The sequence below is a fragment of the Crocodylus siamensis genome, chromosome 3, assembly GCF_052110815.1.
Source record: "Crocodylus siamensis isolate JL-2025a chromosome 3, ASM5211081v1, whole genome shotgun sequence".
In the NCBI taxonomy this organism is placed as follows: Eukaryota; Metazoa; Chordata; order Crocodylia; family Crocodylidae; genus Crocodylus; species Crocodylus siamensis.
The window spans coordinates 212,062,365-212,081,510 of record NC_143397.1 but is presented as its reverse complement, the minus strand read 5'-3'; the positions used below and the strand labels follow the sequence as shown (position 1 = coordinate 212,081,510).

Genomic DNA, 19,146 nt, shown 5'->3' with positions numbered 1-19,146 from the left:
AGCAAGCTAGTTTTCAGCAAGCTAATACCAAACTCCAACATTTAGCTGAAGTTAAGAAGGGAAATGTACTTAGCCACTCTTGAGACCATAACATAAACAAGTATCTGGAAAAGTTACAAGTGAGATTCTTGCTACCCAGAGGACTACTGCTCACAGATTGAGCCACCAAGCTTAAATGGTGGATAGGAAGATGGGGTAAAGGAGCCACTGTGATGCCTGTGAAAGGTAGAGAGGGAGGCAGAAGAGGAGGAATTCTTGGATAAGACCACCAGATCATGGTAGGGCATCTGCTTCTATGGCAGATTTCTTTGTGCTGTGTAGACTTAGGAGAGGTTAATTTTGAAAAGGGCATGAGGCCCGCTGCAAAACATACTATGCAAAAGTCTGTGTATACAGCTGTTTTCAGTAGCTGATTGTCCCAAACAATCCTCTATCCTGTTTCTTGTCCATCATTTACTTGTCCATCATTCATTTGAGAACTAATGAATTCTCCACTATTTGTTTCTGGATTCCTGCCATGTGTCACAGCTTGTCAGCCTCCCTTCACCAAAACATTACATTTGCATGTGGCCAGCCATCCTTTTTGAAAATCCTAGGTAAGGACACAAACAGGAGATACACCTAGATATGCTCTGCTTAGATGGAGATTTGCAGTTGTGCAAGATTTTGGAATTAAGTCAACTGTTCTTTCATGAAAGGGCTACAATGAAATATTTTAATAGCACTGCATTGGCTAACAGTGTCACTCTTTAGACCAATAATTCATTATCTAAGAGTGAATTACTGGTGTAAATTAATCCCTGACATAACTGAACTGAGGTAAAAGGCACTTCTCTGAAGATAAATTTGTCCCACTGTTTGCTGGCTGGTTATTTGCAGTGTTTTTAGTAGGCTGTGGGAATTCATTATATAAACTGGCATTTTTTCAATTAATGGCAACAAAACCAAAACAGAAAATGCACTCCTTAGTCCCTGTACTTCAGGACTTCAAGGCACAAACACTAGAAAGCAATGACAGCAGCATGGGTCCCACCGCATTTTAGAGTACTAAAATAGTCCTGGGCTTCAAGAAACCAAATTTGTGCAGCTCTGTACAGATGACATTTGGCCCACCAACTGTGTACTCCCTTAACAGGAACTACAGCATGGTACTTAGCTCCCTGTCACTGCTTCAACCTGCTATCCCAAACTCTTACCTGTATCTGCAGTTCTCTTACATAAACAATTTCTTCCTTCTGTTAGCACAAAAGTGTTTGCCTTGCACATTCTTGACAAAACTACTCACTGGACTGTAACTCCATCTTCTTTTTACCAGTAATCAGGCACAGCTTGATACTGTATCTCACTGGCAATTCAGAAGCTTTCATTTCATCTTCTAAATGACAATTTAGTGAAAGAGACTGAAAACAAAGGCATCAACCTATCACTTCCTGACCAAGCACCCAACAGGGACACATGTTGCAGCATAGTACCACACGGTCTTAGAAGAGAAGGGCTAGAAGATAGCTCTGGAAATCAGCTAGTTTAACCCTCTGCTAAAGTGCTTGTTCCGTTTGTTCGTAGAATTAAGAAACAATGCTGTTACACAAGTAAAGGTGTGTTGCCCTCCCAAACCAAGAACACCTTAGCCTGTGATAAAGCCCCACCTCTGCAAGGGTTCTTAAATACACTTGAGAAGTCCAAGAGAACCAGGCCCCCTAGTACAGAGAAAGGCAAAAACCACCCAAAGTCCATGTCAATCTGACCATAGAGTAACATTTTTTCCTGCCCCCAAATGCAGTGATCAGTCTGCCCCTGAGCAGTGGGGCAAGACCCTTTAACCAGCAACCTTCAAGATTTTAGTTCCAGCAGGAGCACTAGTTCCAGCATTCCCTAGTTAAAATCTCCAGCCTTGGCTGCACCCAACATCCGATGTTTTTGAGGAAGGCAACCCCTATTGCCCCCTGCCCCAGCTTCCACGTTCATGGAGCCTATGGGGAATTCTACTAGTAGAGTGAGTGTTCAGCACCCCCAGGCTATCTGCAGCACTGGCCAGAAGAGAATTTTGGCCTAACAATATGTTCAGAGGCAGTAATGGAGAATATACTCTGATACACCTGCTTCTCATTTTACACCACACAACCACCTTCTTCTTTTACGTGACCTTATTTAAAGTATGCATAGAAGAAATGGATTTCAAAATTCAGAGAGTAGTCAGTAGTCTGCCACAGAGTCATACGCTGCTGAAAGTCACCTCGTACAACTTCCCACCAAATTTTGGCCACTCTAAGTTGGGATGAAAATGACCCTGAAAAACTTGCTCTAATTTGATAAGTTATTTTGAGCATTTTGAGCATTACACCTGATGGATCTCACTGCTGTATGTTCTTATCTATTCTGCCTACAGGGTGCTGCTGAAGGAGAAGGGTAAGACTACTGATGGTCCAAACCAGCAAGCAAGAGGTTTGGCTAGCTTATTTGGCCCCAAACCCCAAACTCCTAAGCTGTTCAGAGCACTACTTGGAAATTCAAGCAAAGGCGGCATTGGTATGCTGCTCAAGCTGAAGATAAAGCAAGCAGACCAGGTAACACTACAGCAAATACAGTAGGCTCTTCCAAGTGCTCAAGAGATAAGCAAGGAGAAATGTGGGCAAAAAGAATGGATGACTAAAGTCAATAGCAAAATGACTTAGGCCAACTGAAGTTAATGGCAAGACTTCCATTGTATTATTGCTATTCAAAAGTATGGCCCATTACTGTATTCACATTGTGTGCAGGAATAGAAGAGGCGGCAAAAAGAAAAAAGAGAAATACAGATAAAAAGTGATTGTATAAACTCTGGAGCTATCTGAATTTTAAGAATATCCTGACGCCTCTTGAAAACATTATTCTAACATGACCAGCATGATCTGTCTGATACCAGGACATTGCCTACCTTGTCCATTCAAACTTCTCGCTTTCTTTTCTCTTTGTGCCAAACAGAAATTCACTGTTTCACTGAAAATGCAGTTTGAGGAGGACAGAAACTATTCAGGAATTTGAAACAAAATATTTTGATTTGAAATTTCAAAACAAACTGTTGACATTTTCATTTAGAAATATCTTTTTTATTCGGTAATACAAAAATGAAACCAAACTTTTAAGTTGGTGTGATACAAAACATTTCTGGTTGACACAAAACATTTTAATTTAATTTATTCATCTAAAATCTTTCTATTTTAATTCTGCCTGAATTTTTTTTTTTTCTTTCAGATTAGCAACTCCCCATTTTTAATTAGAGTATCCATGGCATAATATATGTCTCCACACACTATAAAGAAATATTTAACTCCTTATTGTAGGAAAAGAAACCTGACCCAGAGGAAAAGAAACCCAAGGCAGAAGCAGAACCCCAAACCCCAAGTGAACAAAAGGAAGAGCCGCTTGCAAATTCTCAGCCTCTACCCAACTCGGGTTTGCATAGAGGAATCACTAACAAGTCTCTTATTGTTACCATGTCTCCTTCCACCACAGCAGGAGAAGGAGAGATTCTTACTGTTGAAGTCAAAGAAAAAAAGCAGGAGTAGACAGTGGATTAGTCTATGGTTTAATCTAGAGTTTTGCTGAAGTCATAGAGAACACAGTGTGGCTTTCAACTTTAAAAAGGAAAATTAGTTTCTTCCTCCATTTTAGGGACAATTGGGTAAAACATGTATGTACTTTGTCTCTAGACATTTTGTGTGTAAAAAACATCATATTTCAAGTCTATTTATTTCTCATTTCTTTCATGCTGTCACTTATCCTTTACTCTTTACCCCTACTTTTCCTTTTCCCTCTTCTCCTAGTTTTTTTATCTCACTATTTTTTCTCATTTTTTTAAGTCTTTATTTTCATGTGGTCCTTTCCTATTTCCTCTTCTTGTTTCCAATTATAATTCTCTACCTCTTTACTGCATTAATATTGCTGAGATTGTTTGTTTCTTGTTATTTTTCTGTCTCCTCCTTTTATATTGTTAGTACGTGAATTGCTTTTATAACCCACATGGGCTCACTTTGAATACTGATGATCAGGGTTTCATGTGTTTAAAGGCTTTAATTTGGTCTCCAGGGGGCAGAGAACCACCTAGCACAACTATCATCAATAAGTCAATGCAATCAACAAAAAATTCTTACAATCAAGAAGCTCTTTACATTGTCTGTTGGCTCTTATCTCACATGTTTTTTAGTGTATTCATGCCCAAACAGGAAGCGGTAGTTAGCTGTGTTAGTCTAAAGCCAGGCAGAAGGCAGGGCACAGTGGTGGTACATCAGAGACTATTTCAGATGGACATAATGTTTCTTAGGTGACAACTCAGATGCTTTGATTCATAAACGTAACCTCAATTCTAACTCTGGGGTCATACAATCTGAAAAAGTCAGCTGTCACCTACAAAAACTTTAACCTTTCTGAAGCTGTTAGTTTCTAAGGGCCCTAGCAGATGTTACATCTATGGCAAAATTAACATGTTAGTCACATCATAAATTGCAACATGCCACAGATTCAGTGAATTCATGGTGTGATAAAATGGAAAACCAGCTACAAAGATGTTCCACTTACAATATTATATGTGGAACATCTTTGTGGCTGGTTTGTATCATACCTTAAGTTGAAAATGTGGCATGTATCACAGACATGGGACTGTCCTATGCTTAATACCCAACAATCAACTGATCATTGGTATGAGGCTTGAAGACTTGAGCTGATTGTCACAATCAGACATGGGGCATGCCTGGGATCCAGGAAACAGCTTCCCTTTGCCCAGTTCCCAGAATTGGATTGGGGACAGTCCTGGGATCCAGTTTGGTCCTAGCAGTCCCACAACTGGGATCTAAGGAATATTATGCTCCATCCCAGAAGTGACAAGTTTGGCATGACAGGACATGGGATTTTTAGGATAATATTCCTCAGATGCCAATCATGCCGTGGTATTAACTTCTGTTGAGGGCATAGGGTGCCACCCTGACCTGTCTTATACCCAAATATAGAGTCACGTTGTGTAACTATTGACTTATATGTTCTTAATACTGTGCAACAAGAACTTTCCTTGTTTATATACTAAATATTTTTTAATAAGAATAAATGATCTCTCATGCACAACAGGGACATAATCAGATTAGAAAACTGATACAGAATAATTCATCTAATGTACATGATAGCATCTCAGCAATTTCAAAATTGAACACTGTAATATTCCTACTTTGCAAATGAGGCCTTTTGAGTCTAATAAAGATATGCTCACCGATTTGAATATATGAGTTTCATATTGTTCTGCAGTAAAGTCAGTGTTAGCCCGTGTGATGTAATACAGACTGTTAAAAATATGTGTTAATGTTCTGATGTTGCAGCAGAGATCTGACCCACTGCTGTAAATTCAAGTGCTGTCACAGAGCTTTCAATAAACAGTGCTATTCCATTCTTGTCATCTCAGAATGAAGTTTTATCAATCACATTGACATGCATCATAAAGTAAAGGCTGAGTCTGTGGCAGAGGCATCATTGCACAGCAACAGCTGAGCATAATCAACAAATATATTTTGTAAAATATACAGCACTGAATGCAAGGCTGTTCACTCCATCAAGATAACAATGCAATTTCTGCATAACTTTTAAATTGTCTCTATTCTCAGAAGGAGAGTAGAAATGATTGCTGTGTTTATATTAGACCACAACAATGTTTATGGCAGGCAGATCAATCTATGGCAGGGCTGTTCAAATGGTTATTCATAGTCTCTGAAGCTAGATACTTGGTAGTGGGGTGAGCAGCAGCGGTGGTGTCAACCGCTATGGATGCCAGAACCAGTGTGTTGGTAGGACAATGACTTTGGGTGTGAGGCTGTCACTGCTGATACTTAATGTGTTGGGGAATCTCCAGGTTGAGCTCCTCATTGGGGACATCTTTCAGCAACAGCAGGGCAAATGGCAGGGACACTAATTGCATGGGTGCTGGTGACCTCACTGCCAATTTTCTAGGTCAATATCCCCCTGGGAGATGCCTTTCAGCAGTAGGGCAAGTGGTGGCAGTATGGTCAACATGCAGGGTTAATGCCACTGCTGCTTGCTCTGCCACTGGATGCGGATCATATGACTTGCAAGAAACTCAGCATTCTAGATCCAGTCTGGCAACCCAAAGATGGCCAGCCTGATTTAAGGGAAAGACTAAGAAAACGTAAGATGATCCTCTCTACCTGCAAGATTTATGCCTCATTCCTCCTTACTGCCCATGCGACCCTAATGTGGGAACCCCCCCCACCCCATGACATAAAGGGAAGCCAACTGAGAGATAGCCTAGCCAAAAGTGTTTGCCTCTCATTAGGTCTAGGGATAGACATTACACGTAAACCATTTTAAGTGATCAGAAAATGGTTTAAATCTGTAACAGAACAGATGTTCAGTGCACATAAACCAGTTTGAAAATGGCTGAAACCGGTTAGATATAAACCTGGTTGAATGTAATATCAGACTTAACTGATTTGGCTCAAGTTGGTTTATGCAATGTCTGTCCCAGACCCCTTGCTGGTTTAAGATAAACCATACGCACCCAACATCTTGACTTGCTCTCTGGGATGGGTGGGGGCTCTCTGCTCCACACCAGAGCTGGCCCTTCCTCTCTGCTCCCTGGCTAGAGCTGTAGCAGAGACTTGTAGACACAGCGGGGTCTGCCTGGCTTCCCTCTGCCCTATGCGCCTCCCCCTTGCTGTTTAAGGAATCCCACCTCCCTCTCTTCCATCTTCCACAGCAGAGACCCCAGCTCCACAGCTCCTAGGCACATGGTATACTAGCTAACGCTGAGAGGTGTCGCTGTGTGCATCTCTCCAATTTCACTGGGACAGGCAGACAGAACAGTGACCACTTAGGGTTATCTGGAACTAATCAACAGGTCAGCTAGAAAGCTGTTTAAGGAGAGGTTGAAGTAATGGACAGAGACTATTGTTTTGCTGATGAGATGATAATCACTGTTATCAACCGCCTGCTGGCTTGTTCCCCTGTCGTTTGCTGCAGACAGTATGAAGAAGCAGGGAGAGGGAGATTTAAAAGCTCAGTAACATCAACACATGAATGAACTGCACCCCCCACCCATTTCCTCAGATTGATAGCAGGGGGCTGGGGCTGGCAACACTCCTGCCTCTTGAGTAGCCAGTGGGGAAAAGCCAATAGGGACCGTGCAGGCAGACCTCCCTAATCAGAGGTCCTGTGGGGGCCTGGCCATGCCCACCCCCCTCAGTTCAGTGCTGTGAAAGGGATGGGGGGGCTGCTCTAGCCCCCCCTGGCTTCTAGCCTGAGCCACTACAGGCATGTGCCTGAATTTCCTCAGTCCAGAGAGAATATCTGTCCACTTACAAACCAGTTCAGCCTAGCCAGGTTAGACTAACCTGCAAAGATTGAACCAATTCAGGCTCAGGCTTCTTGAATGTCTGCCCCTAGCCTAGATTAATAAACTGATGGGTAAAACCAATTCTGCTCACTGGATGGGCACAAGACAGCTAGGTTCTGTTCCAGATACAACTTTCTTGAGAAGAAGCAGAGACTCCTAACATCCTCATCTTTCTCCCAATTTCCAAAAGGGGCTGCCAGGCTTTTAGGTTGGTAGACCTATTTGCCCTTCTCCTTAACTGATAAGATAGTGGTGGCAAGAACAATAGTCAGAAGTATAAGCCACTTCAACACAGTTGAGGAATAACCTAATTCCTTTGAGCTGATAATGTTGTGTGAAAAAATCAGGTGAAGCATGCACAACTATCACAGTGCAGACACTACTCAATATAATCTGTTTCTACAGGCCTGAGTTCTTCTTACAAAGTAATCCAGTATTTGTACATGGAACCACTCCATGTACAGGTTATGCGAATGCACTCTATTTAAGAACCACAGAAAACTGTGTGGCAGTCTTTTCCAAAGTACAATAGCAGGGAGGAGAAAGGTGACTTACTCTTCAATTATTACATATCTGTAAAAGCATGTGAGGTTATTGCTGATCACAGATAAAACCATGAGTTTTAGGCCATTTCTCTTTTCTGCATCTTTCCTCGTTAGCAAAGTTCATCCTTTTACCCACTGCAACCCAAGGAGAGGCAAAGAGAGAACATAGCCAGGAAGTACAGCACACAAATCTTTCACTGAAACCATGAAGGAGATAAGTTGCAGCCATACCATCAACTTCACACTTGAAGTCTGAGCAGGTGTTAAGGTTTCTTCAAGCTCTCCATTATGTAGGCAGAAGACAGGGATTATGGGAAAGCTGTAAGAAAATTATGATCTTTACACAGACACTCTAAAGTACTAAAACCCTTTCCCATCTCTCTCTGTGGCAGGTCTCCCTAGGCAAAACACTCATTTTGTTGTACTTGCTGTCAATACAGGGTAAATCTTTTGCAGAGGGCCTCCAAATTATCATCAGGAACATGCAGTTCTTGGTTAGAGTGAAAAAAAAGTGCATTAAATTGTTACGCTTTGTCCTTAATGTACAAATAGAGGAAGGCTCAAGAATTCAACGTATGTGATACACTGTTGTACAAAGGACTATACTGTAAGAACAAAGCTTGCATGGTAATAGGACTTGGTAATGGCTATCTCTTCTTAAATTATGGACAAAATGTGGTACATACAGTCAAAGAAGTAGTTGCTTAACTTTCAACTGTCTTGAGGTTGAAAGGTTAGTCTAGTTTAGTGTTGTTAAACTGGTGGCCCACAAGGGATTAACTCATGGCCCCTAGGCAGCCAGTTCAGGTGCCCCTACCCACATGACTTTCTCGCTGCTGGGCTCCTGCTCCCTTCTCCAGCTTCTGCTTCCTGTCCCTGGGAGGCCAAAGCCCAGAGACTCCAGTGGCCCTGCCCAGCACAGTAGAGGCAGGCATACCTGTAGCTTATGCAGTGTAGGACCCTGGCCATTTAGAAGCTAGTCCGCATGACACTTCCAACCTTCTGATTCTATGATCATTTTCTTACAAAATGGCAAAAAAATGTGAAATTAATAGCAGACTCCTGCTTCCCAAAGTATCAATCACCTGTTTACAGAAGCTGGAGGAAACACGGGGGAGACCGGAGACTCTGACAGCAACAGGAAAGTGATGCAGGCAGTGGCACCTGAACTGGGAGCCCAGGCCCCGTGAATTAACCCCTTGTGGGTTGGATCAAGCTCTTGGGCTGCCAGTTGGATAGCCCTGAAGCTAAGTCCCTTTCAACCTCATAGGACAGATGGAAATTGAGCAGCTTTACTTTGCCTTTGATTGTATGTACCAGATTTTATCCATAATAGAAGAGCTGGCCTTTACCAACTCCTGTTATTATGCAAGCTTTCTTTTACAATACAGAAATCCTAAAAAAGAACCTGGATGGCCTACAAATCTCAGTCATAATTCTATACATGAGCAATGCTGCAACTCTACAAATCTGCAAGAGGCACAGGAAAAGCATGGCTGAACTTGAGTATTGGCCATTTAACATTTTGCATAAGGTCAGTATCTTTGCTTAACTGAAGTAATCAGCATTATAAGTCAATAAAAATACTCTACATCTCAAAATGCTAGGCAAAATGTCACTTACTCTGTTCTGGTAACATAGGATATGTATTTGAGATGTCTACATATGCTAGAAACACTTGGACCTCTTACAAGAGCTACAACCCCCCACCCCCCCATCACTTACTGGATGACAGGAAAACTTGAACAGAAAACACAGCAAAACATTAGTTTATTGAAATGATACTTTTAATGCATTAAGCCATTTGGCATCACTTGACTTTATCACAACTGAAATATAAAGGGATAGACGTGAGTGTGTGTGTGTGTATATATATATAAATGATGTATATAAAGGAAAAAATATTTTTTTAAAATCTGGTCATTACAATATTTTGCCACTGTACATATGCATAGCTCAGCAAACATTCAATATGGAAAAAACACACATTTTTGATTGTGAAAGCTGCTTTACATAACCTGCATCACAAGGTGGTGGTATTGAGCTACAAACACATGTACTCTGAAAAGCAGAAAGTTAAATCCAGTTACACAATTGTTTTGTCAATATTAACCCATTAAAGCAGTTGATGCATTTAAAATACAAAAACTAGAGTGAACACATGATGCATCCTCCCTCCCTCTCAGGAATACATAACTTTACTCCAGTCCCTACAATCTGAAAGTTAGAGAAAGGCCACATGTACTTTGTCATTTGATTTTTAATACATTAAGATAAAAGCAGAATTTCAAAAGCCCAGGAACTACAGGATTCCCTCCCTTTGGGCACTGTGAAAGAAAATGCAATAAGTACTGAAGCTCTGAGAGGGAGCAAAGGGGAAGCAAGGGACAGTGCAAATCTATCCTGCTTTCAGATACAATCTGAGAATTTTTACTAGCCTGTCCTTTAGTACAAGACCTGCAAAAAGTTTCTTCACCATAGAAACTGGGAATGTGCACGTGTGTAGCTTAAAAAGATACCAGATTTAATCCTAATGCACAGTCATTACTTAGAAGTTAGGTACACTAGTTATGCAGATGTGACTAGTACTTCCATGTTACTACTAAAGCCACAGTGAAGGAATACTTAAGACTGCAGCAGAATCTACTTCACCATCCTTCTGGTACATATCTGAGAGGACCAAAGGATCATATTCTATACTATAGTACACTTTTCAGTAACCTTTGCTTTAAAAAACCCCCCAAACACTCTCTAGTGGTCTCTCTCCTTGGCACATGTGGACTTGAAGTAGTTTACTCCTACGAATACATCTCCTATGAATTTGTAACTGTACAACTAAAGTTTACTGCTGGCTGCTTTCTTGCTTTTAATACTTTGCTGTGCCCAATATTAATTACTGTCCCTATAGAGTAGCAATTTATTTTGACCACACTGACAAAAGGCAATACTGTAAGCAAAAATTCAAATTAAAATTAAGACAGAAAGATAGAACTTGGTTTAACATGAACCAGTATATGGGGACATCTGCGATAGAAGAAAATCACATCATTCATATTAATTAAACATTCTACTTAACCACCTACAACCAATCTTGGTTGTTTCACAAACTGTGCAAGACAGCATGGTAAGATAATAGTGATACATGCACATAAACCAGAAAAACGTGCACACAAAAGTGAGACAGAGGGCATTGCAGCCATACGATAAAGGAGATCAAAATACAGAGGTTCCAATAGGTAGGAGAGGCCTGTGTACATAACCTAGCAAGTAAGAAAGGCTATTGTATGGATGTGAATGTTCAGTTAATCTACATGTGCTCCAGGTCATCATGAGTTTACAACTCAGTCCTCATCAAAGGGGCTCTGCCCTCAATCCAGCTGACTTCAGATACTTCATTACAAAAAAATTAATGTTCAAAATGGACATTTTGGAAAGGGATGAAAATGTGTTTTATTTCAACTGTGTATTATATATACTGGTAATATCAAAAAGAGTTGCCTGAGTTGGTACCAAGTGTGCAAGTGGGGTGTGTTAAAATTCTAGCTGTCCACTTGAGAAAAGCAGAATGGATTTTCCAGTTCCTATATGGAAAAAAAAAAATCAGTTCCTATTTCTACAAGGAAAAAAATGGTAAGGCAAAACCCAAACCTAAAGAACAGAGGACTCTAAAAGAGCAATATGACTCACAGGATTATATGGAGTTTGGAGTCTTCCATGAGACATCATATGGAAAAATTAACATCTTTTTGAGACCATACACTTGAACTAGAAAGCATGAACAATGTCAGACCAACTCAACAAAAGGTAAAAAGATATCAATGAAAGATATATTCCTGAGCACTTTCAAAAAAATTGTCTTCGTATGATAATATGTAATTAAAAATCAAACAATACTTCTACTAAAAAGGGAAAACTCTTATCCTTCCCATTTAGCAACTGAGTTTAACAGTAACCAGAGTCGATAATTAGCCTCATTATTGTTGTAGATAAAAGAAGTGATATGCACCTGTAGTTTTCCAGCACTCTACACTGTCAAGTGTGTCATGATCTGTATAAAATTTACACTGTCAGGTCGACATTACATAGAGGCAAACAGTTGAATTAGTTTTGAAATGCTGGTTAGACAGTTAGTTACTGTTACTTTAGGCAGCTGGTTGCATCTATAGCAGCACAATTATAAGCTGCATACTATAAAATAGTTTTAACATCTACTGTTTCATCAATTTAACTAATATTAAAGTGGTCCAGAATCCCCCAAATGATCAAGATAATAAAAATTCAGGAGGTAGTGGGCAAAGGTATCTTTAAAGATCTACCTCTGCATTACCTAAATTTACCTGCTATTTTGTGTATGGTGAGCAAACTTGTTTTATGGGAGTACACGAGCTATGACAGTCACAACAATCAAAACGTTGAAGTGCACATACATCCCAGCATGTGTCCTTTCATGTAAACAAATGCTCCGTCTACACCACTGAAAAATCATGGTATATTGGGGTGATACTCCACAAGGCACAGTGGACTAGCTTGATGGCAATATTACATGGGCATTGCAACACAAAGCAAGTGTTCCACACCCAATCTGTTGATACAATTAGTTCATTATTGTATTATTGTCAATTATATTCAGCTTATTCTTGACAAATGTTATTTTCTAAAGCATGCCCATCTGAGGCCTTAACTATAATTTGTAAGGGGGATTAAACAGAATACCTGTCTATCTCAAATATAAAATGTTGGCAAAGCATAGGGATTCCATGAGAAAGTTGACACAAACATTAACATGTACAAATGTATAAAGTGAATATCATGCAAAAGTCTGTTGATACAGCTGACGCAGGAGGCACAGGAACCGCAAGCAGGTTAGCCTCATTTCTTCCACTCAGAGCTCTCACTTTGCTGCAGGATTCTTGGGAGGCTGCAGTTTGTATGTGTTAAAGTAGTTCACCACTTGCTGAGGCACTTCTGCCAGTACACACTGAGCCAGAGCTTCTTTTGGAGCCTTTTTAAAGAGATCATTGTACTTCAGTTTTAACCAAGAGTTAGGGGAGACCTTACATTTTAGTCACTGTCTCTTTTTGGAAAATATAACAAGCTATATTTCTCAGCAGAATATGCTATCCCAGGGGTTGTCAACTGGGTGTATGTGTACCCCTGGGGGTTCTTGGGAAGGCCCCAGGGGGCACGCGGCAGCAGCGTGGAGAAATGGGGGTACGTGGGAAGCAGCAGTGCAGGGTCGCCACCACCATCCATCACTCTGCACTGGCGCCATGCGCTGCTGCTCCACACCCAAGTACCCCCACTTCTCCATGCCTCCGGTTTCACATCTGGCTGGCTAGCTGGCTGGCTGAGGGGTGGGGGAGTTTGCTGATGGCCAGCTGGACATGAAGCCAGCAGCGCAGAGAAGCAGGAGGTACCTAGAAAGTTGCAGTGAGGTGGCGGGGCCTCCACCACCATCCATCACTCCATGGTGCCACATGCCACTTTCCTGCGCCCAAATATCTCCGGTTTTCCACACTGCCAGCTTCATGTCCAGCTGGCTGTCAACACCTGCTCCCCACTCAGTGCATGGCGGCGGCGCAGAGAGCTTGCACACGGCTGCTGTCCCTGCCACCATCTATACACTCAGTGCCACCACTGCATGGGGGATGGGGTGCGGAAGGCTGGCCACACGTGAACCTGGTGGGAATACTTGGATGCAGGAAACCAGCACCTGGTGGCAGCACGGAATAATGGATGGCAGCAGCAGCTCTGTCCCCCGCGCCATCACTTCCCAGGTACCCCTCCTTCTCCGCGTTGCCAGTTTCACGGCCAGCTGTTTGGGGAGTGGGGGGAGGGTGCTGATGGCTGGCAAGACACAAAGTGTATAGACGGTGGCAGTGACCGTGGCTTCACGTCTAGCTGTCAGCAGCCCCCTACCACCCGGAAGCGGAACCCTGCTTAAAAAAGGTTGAAAACCCCTGTGCTATTCTACTGTAATATTAGACAGATTCCTGTGAATTAGCTGATTGTTTTCCTGAATCTCAGGAGCACAGCCATCCCTTGGGGGGGGGGAGGGAGAGGGGAATCGGGGGTCTGTTTGCCTCCCATGCTTTGGGGGGCCCCCGCAGAGAGTGGCAGACAAGTGCCAATGGCATGTGCCAAGGGCACTGCTGTGCACCGACAGCTTTGCATTCTGCCTCTTCACCACCCCTCCCCACTCGCTATCCCACCTCCCCACACTCCAGCCACGCTGATATGCCCCAGGCCCCGTACACCCCTAGGGTCAGCTCTAGTCAGGGGTGGTAGCATTTGTGTATTATTAGCCCTTCCTAAGGTGTTCTCAAATTCATCAAAATACAATATGCATGCCCAAGCATGATATTTTTAGTCATGTCTGTTGTACAAGGTCAAAATAACAGAAGTGTAAACCAACCTGAAATGTTCCACCCATATCACAAACTCTTACCTATATTAAACTACATTATTTGTTTTTTAGGGGAATTTCTTCAGGGGATACTTGTTTATATTTGAAGATCAAACCTTTGACACAATACAACTGGCAACCTAGCAACTGAAAGCCATAGTTGAGCAGAACCAGTTCTTCAATGAATAATCAATACTATAATAGACTAACTGGTTAGTTAATCTACAACCAAGGGTGGCATATTAAGCATGCTTTATGTAAGGACTATGCTCTGCCCCCACAGTAATTTGTCCAAATGAAACAGTGGCAATCAAAGAAAAGGCTTATATTGAAATTATTTTTAGCAGGAGGGGGAGGAGACCAGGGTACAGAATGTACAAAACAAGACTATGCAAGACAGAGATGAGACTGTATCTAAGAATTTTCTGATTGCTCCTGCCCCCTTTCCCCCTTTTTCTGCTATACACGTCAGGATGTTTTTAAGCCAGAGGCACTGGGTGTTGGCTACAGCTAAGCCTGGGGACTTCAACTGGGGTGTGCCAATTCTTCTACTAGGAGCAAAGCCGGATCTTGGCTAGAGGGTCTTGCCCTTCCACTTAGGGTCAGACTGATATCCACTCAGGGCCGTATCTGGGGTCAGGAAGGAATTTTACTTCATGATCAGATTGGTATGGACTGTGTGGGTTTTTGTTTTCCTCTGTAAGTGGGGAACATAGCCCTTTACCCAGGACCTCTTGGACATATATTTACAACATTTTATAGAAGCAGGACATTGAATGCTGTGGTCCTACTGCTATACCTGTGGTAGGTTGGGGTGTTAGGTCTATGTTGCATCAGGGTTGAGATTGTGGTTGTATGGGATGGTCTGGATAGGGATGTTCCTGCCTAAGGCAGAGGGTTGGACTAGATGACCTCTGGAGGTCCCTTCTAGCTCTACTTCTCTGACTCTGTGACTGAGAATGTACCTGGAATGCTGAACTGCTTTATCAGGATAAACGTCCCACAAATCCAGGGGTTTTAAACTAATTTTTAATTTTGGCAAGGGCATAAAATACAAACAGACTATGTGACATACTGGGAGAGGCATGCATATAGTTGAACTCCTTTCGAGTTAAGCAGCAAGTTGAGCTATTCCTACAAGTTTTCTGTGTTCTGGCTTATTTGTATTAATAAAAACTGTAATACTATTTTCTCCCCTTCACACAATGATTTTATCAAATAATCCAATGCATGCACACTAGGTTTCCTTCAAATAAATACTCAGGCAATGCCACTGATTTCAAAGAAAATACTCCTACAGAGGGACAGAATGATGAAAATTTACTCCTTCCGAGGAAGGCAGTATTTAATTGTGTTGAATTGTATTTGATTGTGTTGAATTAATGTGCCATACAAATTTGTAAGTGCCACTCCCCTGCAAATATCAGTTACAAAATATATTTTGTGAAAGCCAAGAATAGGTCATCTTTTTACTAGAACTAAGTTAATTTACTGTGAATTCTATAGATGGGCCAGAAAATGCACATTTCTTTTAAGATACTAATACAGATTTACCTTGCTTATCAGATGCTTATCTTGCTGGGATCCTATGACCCCAGCTGACTTCCTGCCCTTTGGGCAGGGGGCTGGACTCGATGATCTCCCGAGGTCCCTTCCAGCCCTGATGTCTATGAAATCTATGAAAACCTTGCTTTCTGCTGAGGTATGAATAGGCTCCACGACTCACCCCAACAACACTGCATGGATCAGGCCAGACTGAAAGCAAGGCTGCCTGTATCTAGATACTCAAATCTAACGTACTTCCCTAGTATTTATTCAGGACATAATTAGTTACATAAGTACTTACGTTCTGGAACTTCCTAAATGGAACAAATTGGACAATGTCTCTGATAGCCGGCTCTCCTGATGGGGACCTGAGACTTCCATTGTCACCATCAAGAAACTCCATGGCACTGAAGTCAGCTCCTCCAACACCAACAATGATGATGGACATTGGAAGCTTTGAAGCATTTACTATGGCAGTTCTAGTTGCATCAAGGTCTGTTATCACACCATCCGTTATGATAAGGAGCACAAAATATTGCTGTCAAACCAAAACAACAGAGATCAACTGAAGAATAACTGCCTCTTGGGTGTTACAAATTTACATGCAACATTTGTAATACTACAACCCTACTACTCAGATTTACCGTACATTACTTTCAACACATAAAGGTAAGTCACTTACCACCACAAAAAAGCTGCTAACTTTAGTTTTGACACTTGACAGAAGTGGAGTTTACAATAAGGAGCCTAAAGTTCAAGTAGCCTCCTTATCAAGCGATTCCCAAAATTTCAAGTACAGAAATATTCAGTGACTGGAGTTTTTCATGACACCTCTGGCAAAGGTTGAAAATTAATTTACAGAATACTAGGGTTGACAAGTCAGTCAACTGACCGGTCAAATTTTGTTACATGACCAGTCTGTTGATTGCATATTTTTTGATTGGTCAGAGATTATAGCGATTTTATAGGGAGTGAATGTTTTTGCAGTTTTCTTGATAAATATGATTTTTTACTGTTTTTGACACATCTCTTCAAGGAAAATTTGTGCTTTTTCTGTGTATTATTTGACTGCATAGGCAATTTGTTTTACAATTTTTGACCAACATTTGACTGGTCAATTGACCAAACTTTGACTGGTCAAATACCCTACCCTTCAGAATACCTTTCTTTTTGGTCCTCTTTGAAAGGATACCTTCGAGAAAAGTGCCTTCAGCACAGTTTGGCATCCAAAAGAGCACTAAGGAAAAACAGAAGACTCTCCTCTATGTTACACCAGGGGTGCTCAAACACTCATGGGCCAGATCTGGCCCCCAGTGCTGTATCATTGGACCCGCAGGGCTCTCCAAGAATCTATGGGGAGCCCCTGGGCTGTTACCCTGTGTGCTAGATTGGGCAGCACAGGGCCTGCTCTAAGTGTGCAGGACTCTCAGAATCCAATCATGGCTGGGCATGAACCAGGTGGAAGTAATGCAGGAAGGACCCAATCTGGCCTGTAGACTGGCCCCATGCCATTCATCTGGCCTGTGGGACCAAAACTGTTAGCACCACTTTCCTGTTCTAAGAGGCTGGCAAGATATTGACTAGGGAAGACAACACCGTGCTTTGGCTAAACAAGAAAAAAGAAAAGAAAGGAAAAAAAAAAGATGAGATACCCAATTTTTAAATGCAGCTGAAAGGAGTTTGAACATATTACCTTGTAATGGCTCCATTCATCAAGGAAGTTTTATATTTGTATATATGACATTCTGGGTTGGATTATTAGAAAACAAGTGGATAGCTCTTCATTTTCACACACACATGCTGTCTCTTCAAAATTCCTATGACAGCTTTCTTTTCTCTATTCTAGCATGCCAGCTGTTTTGCTAAGATTAACTGCCACTAGGCTTGAATTCTTCGTTCAGTCTTTTGAATAATTTATTCATATTTCAATTAGAAGCCAGTAGCCTGTAGTACATGTGTATCTAACTGATAGTTTCAACTGTAAATACCTATTCAATTGTACAGTGCCAAACATGTTTTCAATAAGCAAAACAAGCACTCCTCAGTTGAAAGAGGACTCCTTGGCACTGCACTCCTATAGACGTCTATGAGTGTGCAAACTTAAATTCCTAAGTACAGAGACTGTTAGCAAGGAAAGAATTTCAGGAGGAAGATCATGTACGAACATACTAATGGTAAAAATATAAATATTGACTCCTGCTACAAGCATGTACCACCACCACCACAAGTCCAAAAGAAACATCCTAGTTTGTGTGCCAGGTTCATAGGCAGGTTCAAAAAAAGGGACTAAATAAATTCATGGATGACAAAACTATCAATAGCTACTGATAGAACACGTGGAGATATTTCCTCTGGCATCTCTAAATCTATAATGGTGGATGCTGGGGAGGGTACTGAATAGAGGACAGATCACTCTAGAGAGGTGTGGTTCTATGCTCTCCCTCTAAAGCACCTAATCCTGCCACTGTTGGAGACAGGATACTGGCTACATAGACCAATTCTGACCCAGTAAGGTACTTAGCATGTTCTTATTAATACCTAGTCCCATATCACAGACAGCATCTCAGCATAGGGGACAAAGTGGAAAGGTTTGGAGGTCATTTTGACAGTTTTTAGAGGCCACAGAGCTCATTTTGACAGTTTTTGTGCAAATGCTGGTTTTGAATCCAGACTTCCCTATGTTACAAACTGGAGCTTGAAATGGCAGAGAAGTTTGTTTGCTATTCTGAAACAATCACAGGTAACCATGCATGGAAGTGTATTAACATGCTTCTATATTGAAAAGTTACCCTCCCAGAGTACAAAAATCTTAACATGCTCGATAACTCATTCAAAGCCCTGGATGAAAGCAATTACAGTAATCCCAAGTATTTTTTTAATTGATGTAAGTTTCATCAAGAAACATTTTTGTTACATACAAACAAGTGGGGAAGCTTTAGCACTTATTCAGCTTAATGGTACCAAATGCAACTAACTTTATAAGGTAAGTGGTTAACTAGTGCAACTGATGATTCCCAGCTGAGACAGGGGGGAAATAATGAATAATGGAACAAAACAAATGAGAAAGGAAACACCCATGCCAGGTTAAAGTACTTACAGATGCTGTCTGCTGCTGTGCAGCTGCAGCAGCAAATTTTGCCACATGGTTTATTATTGGAGAAAAATTTGTTGGTCCATATAGTTTTACTTGTGGAAGGCAGGCCCGATACGCTTCAACAATGCCTTGTATTCCTTTCAAAAACAAAACAAAACCCAACAATAAATTACTTAAAGTCCTAACA

General features: G+C 41.5%; 2 protein-coding genes across 2 annotated transcripts in view; one reads left to right on the top strand and one right to left on the bottom strand.

The window, feature by feature from the left end:
* CNGB3 (cyclic nucleotide gated channel subunit beta 3) overlaps nt 1-4,617 on the top strand; it is a 114,829-nt gene extending 110,212 nt beyond the window's left edge. The window contains exons 16-17 of the mRNA XM_090037704.1: nt 2,387-2,564; nt 3,321-4,617. Coding sequence (XP_089893830.1) covers nt 2,387-2,564; nt 3,321-3,545 — 403 coding nt within the window. The 3' untranslated portion in view covers nt 3,546-4,617. The remainder of the gene's footprint in view (nt 1-2,386; nt 2,565-3,320) is intronic.
* Nucleotides 4,618-9,667: 5,050 nt separating this feature from the next.
* CPNE3 (copine 3) overlaps nt 9,668-19,146 on the bottom strand; it is a 51,295-nt gene continuing 41,816 nt past the window's right edge. The window contains exons 14-16 of the mRNA XM_090040273.1: nt 18,963-19,096; nt 16,167-16,403; nt 9,668-12,916 (exon numbers count right to left, since the gene is read on the bottom strand). Of these exons, the coding sequence (XP_089896399.1) occupies nt 12,806-12,916; nt 16,167-16,403; nt 18,963-19,096 (482 nt within the window). The 3' untranslated portion in view covers nt 9,668-12,805. The remainder of the gene's footprint in view (nt 12,917-16,166; nt 16,404-18,962; nt 19,097-19,146) is intronic.